This window comes from Thamnophis sirtalis, unplaced genomic scaffold (genome assembly GCF_051295495.1).
Source record: "Thamnophis sirtalis isolate CommonGarterSnake01/CBP01778 unplaced genomic scaffold, rThaSir2_p1.2 scaffold_5, whole genome shotgun sequence".
NCBI lineage: Eukaryota > Metazoa > Chordata > Lepidosauria > Squamata > Natricidae > Thamnophis > Thamnophis sirtalis.
Genome location: NW_028261385.1, coordinates 21,023,832 through 21,031,723, shown reverse-complemented (window position 1 = coordinate 21,031,723; position 7,892 = coordinate 21,023,832). Strand labels below are relative to the sequence as shown.

Below are 7,892 nucleotides of genomic sequence, written 5' to 3'. Positions count from 1 at the left end.
AAGCGCTTGGCAGAACGCGATGTCTCCTGGGTACGGTAGTTCATCACAGCCCCTCTGTGAAGGAAGTGACATCGGAAGTTGTGGTAGGTTTCGGCAACGTGGATATGTTTTCCCAGGCTTCCTCGCGCGCCTGAGGAGAGAGAACGGAGCCGGAAATGTCAGAGGCGTCTGCGGTTCAGCTGGTGGCCGGCTCGGTTCCTTCCTGCGGAGAGCCGGACTTCCTCCGCCTGAGGAGTAGGCAGCCGGGAGTCTCCGGGAGCAGCCTCGGGAAGGAGTCTCTCTGAAAGGGGAAGCCCGAAGTCCTTGGCTCGGCGCCCAGCAGTGACCCGGAGAGGAGCGGGGACGCCAGAGGATGCGACCGGGGAGTGGCCAGCCCCGTCGCTGCCGGGTAAGTCCACACGGAGCCCCGTCCTCCTGTCATGGGTTAGCTTTCTTCCCTTCGGCCCTCTCAGGCTGGCCTTCCCCGACTCGGACCCCTATTGTATATTGGACTACAGTTCCCATTACCCGCAGCCCACATTGGACTACAATTCCCATCATCCTCATCCTCCTGCTCTGTTAGCTTTCGGCCCTCTCAGGCCGGCCTTCCCCGACTCGGCCCCCTATTGTGTACTGGATTACAGTTCCCATCACCCGCAGCCCACATTGGACTACAGTTCCCATCCTCCTCATCCTCCTGCCCTGTTAGTTTTCTTCCCTTTGGCCTCTCAGGCCACCCTTCCCCGACTCTGCTCTCTTTTGTGTGTTGGACTACAGTTCCCATCACCCGCATCCCACATTGGACTACAGTTCCCATCATTCTTATCCTCCTGTCCAGTTAGCTTTCTTCCCTTCTGCCATCTCAGGCCGGACTTCCCCGGCTTGGCCTATTATGTACTGGACTATAGTTCCCATCACCCGCAGCCCACATTGGACTACAGTTCCCATCATCCCCATCCTCCTGCCCTGTTAGCTTTCTTCCCTTCTGCCATCTCAGGCTGGACTTCCCCGGCTTGGCGTATTATGTACTGGACTACAGTTCCCATCACCCGCAGCCCACATTGGACTACAGTTCCCATCCTCCTCATCCTCCTGCCCTGTTAGCTTTCTTCCCTTCGGCCCTCTCAGGCCGGACTTCCCCAGCTTGGCCCCCTATTGTGTACTGGACTACAGTTCCCATCACCCGCAGCCCACATTGGACTACAGTTCCCATCCTCCTCATCCTCCTGCCCTGTTAGCTTTCTTCCCTTTGGCACTCTCAGGCTGGCCTTTCCAGACTCGGCCCCTTATGGTGTATTGGACTACAGTTCCCTTCACTCCTCAATGCGGGAGATTTGGGAAGAACCAAGTGGGGGAAGGGCATTTTCTTTAAAGTAAGTAGAGTAACCAGCACGACTATGGTAGAATTGGAGTGAAAGCTTCCCAATTCTAAGGGATTTTTGTTTAATATTTACTCTAACAGGATAAGTGCTTTAAAGTCTTTAAAACCAGGCAGCCAGCTCTGGGTCTATAGGATTCTCTGCTCCAATTTATTTATTTATTTTTGCATGCTTACACTGGATATAGAAGTGTGCTAAATAAAAGTAGGACATGAATGAATAATTATCATTGGATATGTATATATTCTGGTATTACCTGTTGCGAGCACTACCCACACATGTTGATAGAAACTTTTACTTCTGCCCTTCAGTGTTAGATGAATAGAAGTGCTAGTCGTCATTACTACAGCACTTTGTATTTTAGGTGAGGTGGTGGGAATCATGTATGTATGTATGTGTATGTACATGTATTCATACATGAAGAATATATCGAATAAAGGACAAAATGTAGTGGTACCTTAATACTCATTATTAATTGGTTCCAGGAGGAGTGATGAGTACCAAACAATTTTTTCCCACAAGGAATAATATAGCGAGTCACAAGGTAGCCGACACTGACAAATTTTAACTTGTGTGTTGAGTAACAAACAGATGAGTACTGGGACAAAATTTTCACATCAAAATGTGTTGAGTACCAAATCCAATGATTTCCAAGCAGTTGAGTACCAAGGTAACACTGTAAGGATAAGTGTGCCTGAATTAGAACGGTGATTGATTCCTGTACAAAATTAGGAGTGCTGCTTTTAAAAAGTTCATTCCAAAGCAGGGAAACTTCAGATCAATTTCTGAAAGGCAAGCTTGCAAGTGCAAAGGGAATTGAACACGAAATGCATACTCTCTTGAAACTGCCAACTTGAATTCACTGAAATTTACAGCCTAATTTTGACATGTTAATCTTGTTTTTCACAGAAATTGTAGGGCAGGCAAGTATACAGATGTGGTGTGAAGTGTTTGCTTAAGGTTTTATCTTTTGAAGGTTTTATCTATCTACTGCTTTTGAAAAGTTACTGTGCTTTTTAGCCCAGTGGTCGTTTAACCTTTTCCCCCTGGTTACTTTAACTGATTTAACAACCGTTTAAAAACATTAAGATATTCTGGTGGAAGCTTTTGATAGTTAGCTTTTTCTCAATACCTGTATAGTAAAAATTAGTTTTTTACTATAAAGTTTGGAGTAAAGGTTTGCTGTCAGGTTTTAATCTTTCTTCTCATCTCTGTTTACGACAGCAATATGTTATAACAGCAATATGTACTACTTATGCGTGGTTTGAAGTTCATTTCCAATGACTTAATAAGAGTTGACAAATGAAATAATGAAGGTAAAATTAACAGTTAGTCATTCCAGATCTTATTTATTCTTTAAAATATATTCTATCTTTCTGCCATAGTATGACTCAAAAGGGCTGACATAATATCCAAAAAGGTCATACCACAAATCAATTAAACAGTAGCTTAAAAAAAACAAGAAAGAAAAGCAATCGATCTAAACTGGCTCGGAGGAGCAGGGAGACAAAATGGACAGAAACTCAATCATTTAAAAGGTCTGTGATGTTAACATTCTTCTCTTAGATTCTCTAAAGCAGCCACAAGTTTCCCCAATTCTTACTACACTGTTACTGTACTCCCACCAACCTCAGGCAGCAGGACCAATACCCATTTGTAGAAGAGGGACAGAGGTTAATCAGGAACTGACGTAGCATTTCAATCAGTGCTTTTGTTCTCTAGATATTAAGATACACTGACGTCCGATGGCATGGAGTAGAGTCCAATGTGGTAGACAAGTTAAATGGATTTTTAAAAAACCTTTTCAGCCAAATATTAATGAATTAAATGTTTATTGCAAGCCATATTCTATTCTATTTAAATCACTGTTTTTTGCTGTTTATTACAGATATAATCCTCTTACGAACCAATACATGCTGGTTGGAATCAGTGAACAATAATGAGTGGTGCAGCTTTGGGCATTGAGATAGTTGTCGTCTTCTTTTTGGCGTTAATCATACTACATCGATATGGTGACTTTAAAAAGCAGCACAAACTTGTGATTGTTGCAACACTATTAGCTTGGTACCTTTGTTTTCTCATAGTCTTTATACTGCCCTTAGATGTCACTACGGTAAGAATTTTCATATTTATTTTCTCCATTTTAATAAAATTTGATTATAGGGTTTCCATAGAATTAGCAGATAAGGATTTTCTGTTATTTTATTGTAATAATTTATTTTCAAGAATTACATCAGATATCTAATGTAAAATGCGCTTATTCAAAAATTTGTGCCTATTTGCTTTATTATACATTTTCTTGAAATCAACAAACATACAGTAAAGATATATTCTCTCATTGCGTACATTTCTCAATGAGCTGCTGAAAAGGAAAGGATGATTGGCACACATCAACATTGCAAAATTGGGGCTTTCTAGTTTGGGAAGCTGATTTATTTGAGGAATATAGTATGCCAATGCCTTTATAACTCTTATTTTACTTTTGTCCAATTGCTGACTTTTTGTTTTCTAGACTATATACAATCGGTGTAAACTTGATATAAATGAGTCATCCACCAACAGTGGATCAGCAGTGCAAAATCAAGACACTAATCCTACTCAGAGGTACCAAGGCATCTAAAAAATAATTTCTTTTTTGATCTAAAAATCTTGACAACCTTGTAACATTGGCAGGGCAACATTGGCAGGGCTTTTAACCAAAATGAGAAAAATGTCATGCGAATGTGAAATCCTCAGTGAGATATCAAGAAAACTATAATTAAAGATGGTGTAATTTGGCATAAAGATATTGAAATGTGGTTTTTTATTATTACATAACATAGTACAGGTAGTCCTTGACTTGCAACATTTCATTTAGTGACCGTTCAAAGTTACGACACTAAAAAAATAACATGACCAGTTTTCACAATTATGACCTTTGCAGCATCTTCCCATGTGATCAAAATTCAGATGCTTAGCAACTGGTTCATATTTATGACTGTTGCTGTGTCCCAAGGTCATGTGATCTCCTTCTGTGACCTTCTGAGAAGCAAAGTTAGTGGAGAAGCCAGGTTCACTTAATAACCGGGTTACTAATTTTATCAACTGCAGTGATTCACTAACAACCAAGGAAGAAAGATCGTAAAATGGGGCAAAACTCACTTAACAAATGTCTCACTTAGCCACAGAAACATCAGCAGTCTCATTCACAATTAATGAGACGGGTGGGTGTATAAAGAGAAGCAGTCATAATTCTAAGCCAAAGGGCACAACATTCAAGCCAGTTTGTATTGCACCACTTCATTGGTGATGCTTTTTATGAGTCATGTTGTTACTATTATTTTGGCTGAATAATCCAATTTATACTGTAATTAGTAGCTCGAATGGTAAACATTTCAATTTGGATCTGAGGATTGAATGACTTCGTATTCTGAGCCTTTTTATTTGAGTAATCAATTTAATTTGCATGTATGATCCTATGATGCTGAATAACTTAATGAGCTCTATTTTATTACTCTATAATTCATGTAGTCCCATAACATATTATGCATATGTTAAAAATGCTAACTCTGATTGTCTTTATAGTAAACACAAATGTATCAAACCATGGAGTTATATCCCTGATAGAATTATGCCCATTTTTTGGCGTGTTGTATACTGGACATCACAGTTTTTAACATGGTAAGTATTGTGGAAATTTCTGGAATGCTTCAAACAGCCTAAAGTAAAAAGGAACAACAGTTTATCCATATCATTTGAATGTTTATCATTAACGTGAAAACTTTAGGACATTTTAATTGAAAGACAGGTTTGCCCACCAGAAAGTATCAAACTTCTTTACATTAGATGATGTAGGTTTTAAGATAGTTCTTCTCTCTGTTCTAGCCAAGTAAAATAATCTTATTTAAGCCATCAGAGAAGCTAAATTGAGGAAGTTCTTGGCTTTGCTATAAAGTAGCTGCTATGTTCACTGAGTTAGTTCCATATACATTTTTGTCGCAGATTTTGGTACCTGCTGCCAATGATAGATTTACTTGCACCGTTTCCCCCAAAATAAGACCTCCCTGGATAATATGCCAAATCGGGCTTTTGAGCGCATGTGCTAAAATAAGCCCTCCCCCGAAAATAAGCCCTCCCCTAGAATATTTATACACATGCGCAGCCGGTCCCCGCTATTTCCTGGGGGTGAAGGAGGGAATACCTGCCATCCATTGAGAAAGGCCTCAGAGAGGCCACTCCCGTAAATCCTAGCTACTGCATCCTTTCTCTTAGTGGCAGCTGCAAAAAGAGTGGCAAGAGTGCTAGGGCTGGCAAGAGTGTGCCAGAAACAGAGACAGAACTTCTGGCCCTCTCTGGATTAGTTGATCCACGGGCCGTGGGCCAAGATTAAGGGGCCTCCTTCACCTCAAAAATAATAAGATCTCTCCAAAAATAAGGCCAAGCACTTATTTCTGGGATGAAAAGAAAATAATACCCTGTCTTATTTTCAGGGAAGCATAGTAACATGCCTGTGCTATGGTTCTGAAATCAGTACTGTGAAAAAACCATTTCCTTCCTTTTGATTTATTTTTTGCCTCTTAGAATAAGATGTTTCAGAAATATTATAGCTGCCAGTTTTTCTAAAATGTAGGACTACTTGTATGTGTATAAGTGCCAAGTACTTACTTCTGACTAAGGAAAAAAGATGAAACTCTTGCTATATTCATTTTGCTCTTCATTCCTAGGATTCTGTTACCCTTTATGCAGTCCTATGCTAGATCAGGAGGTTTTTCCATTACCGGGAAGATTAAAACAGCGTTAATTGAAAATGCTATATATTATGGAACGTACCTTTTGATTTTTGGAGCGTTCTTGATATATGTAGCTATAAATCCAAATATCAGCTTGCAATGGTAAGTAATATTTCTAAGCCTTTAGTATATTAGTACCTTGCATATTTAGATTGTTATTTAGTGATTGGAGGAGATAAAGCTTAGAATTATGTTGAACTTGATTTTAAGATTTGATTTTTAATTTCATAGATAGTTGCAGGTAATTTTTACTTCCCTTAGGTTGTTTTTTTGTGTGTGTGTGTGGATGAAAGTATATCGAGATTTACTGATCCAATATGGCTTTTGCCTGATACTAGTTAAGGGATACAGTGGCTTAGTGGTTAGGACTCTGAGTCTTAGATCGTTAAAGGTCCAGAACTTTCAAGATCTGAGTGCCACAAGATAGAGTGAGCGCCTGTCACTTGTTCCAGCTCCTGCCAACCTAGCAGTTATAAAGCATGCAAATGTAAGTGCAGTAGATGAATAGCAATAGCATTTAGATACGGTTTCACAGTGCTTTACAGTCCCCTTTAAGCAGTTTACAGGGTCAGCCTATTGCCCCCAACAACCAGCAATCTAAAACTCAGAGGGTTTTAGTGGGTTATCAGTGCATGTAACATAGATGTTTGTGCGGGTAAGATTATCATTCCTGCTGTCAAGCAAAGCCAAGCATTTCATAGTGAGTGCCATACCATATGCATGAATCATACAAGTGGCAAGAAAATAGGAGCAGTCAGGCATAACACAGGTTATGTAGACAGTAAACACAGGGTCAATCAAAATGGACTCAAATGTCTATACACCAATGCACAGAGTATGAGGAATAAACAGGATGAACTAGAAATACAAGTAAATGAGGGCAGATACAATATTGTTGCCATCACAGAAACTTGGTGGGATGAAACCCACAAATGGAACATAGAGCTAGAAGGATTTAAATTATTTAAAAGAAATAGACCAAATAAAAGAGGAGGTGGAGTTGCACTATATATAAGAAATAACTACATCTCTACAGAAATAGAGCACAACAATGATGAGAACTATCTTGAATGCATTTGGGTTAATATTAAAGGTTGGGGGAGAAATGACATTGCCATAGGTCTATACTACAGGCCACCCAACCAAGCAGAGGAAATAGATGAACTTTTTGCTAGTCAGCTAACTAAGGTACGTAGGAAGCACACCACAATAGTAATGGGGGATTTTAACTACCCTGACATCAACTGAGAAACAAACTCTGCACCAAGTGGAAGATCCAACAGATTCCTAACGAACCTAGCAGACAACTTTGTTTCCCAAAAAGTAGAAAAGGGAACAAGGGGATCAGCCATATTGGACTTAATTCTCACTAACGGAGAGGAAATGATAGAAGGTGTTGAAGCCATAGGAACCCTGGGGGCAAGTGACCATGCAATATTGGAATTCAACATTATGCAAACACAAGGAGTAGAACAAAGTCAAACTAGAGTCTAGGACTTTAAGAGAGCTAATTTCAATAAACTTAGAGAGAACTTGGGAAGAATTCCATGGATAAGAATCCTCAAGAGGAAAACAACTCAAGAAGCTTGGGAAATTTTGAAAAATGAGATTACAAAAGCCCAGTCTAGCACAATACCAATGAAGAAGAAAAATAACAGTTCCCCCCAAAACCAGTATGGCTACATAAAGAATTCTCTGACAAATTGAAAGACAAAAAAGTTAAGTATAAAAATTGGAAAGGGGGGGACATAACTGAGGCAGAATA

At 39.8% G+C, this 7,892-nt stretch overlaps 1 protein-coding gene across 1 annotated transcript in view; it reads left to right on the top strand.

Annotated features, from left to right (window-relative positions):
- Nucleotides 1-117: 117 nt before the first annotated feature.
- Nucleotides 118-7,892, top strand: part of LMBRD2 (LMBR1 domain containing 2) — a 31,840-nt gene continuing 24,065 nt past the window's right edge. The window contains exons 1-5 of the mRNA XM_087715412.1: nt 118-388; nt 3,247-3,471; nt 3,871-3,962; nt 4,923-5,018; nt 6,062-6,229. Coding sequence (XP_087571538.1) covers nt 3,298-3,471; nt 3,871-3,962; nt 4,923-5,018; nt 6,062-6,229 — 530 coding nt within the window. The 5' untranslated portion in view covers nt 118-388; nt 3,247-3,297. The remainder of the gene's footprint in view (nt 389-3,246; nt 3,472-3,870; nt 3,963-4,922; nt 5,019-6,061; nt 6,230-7,892) is intronic.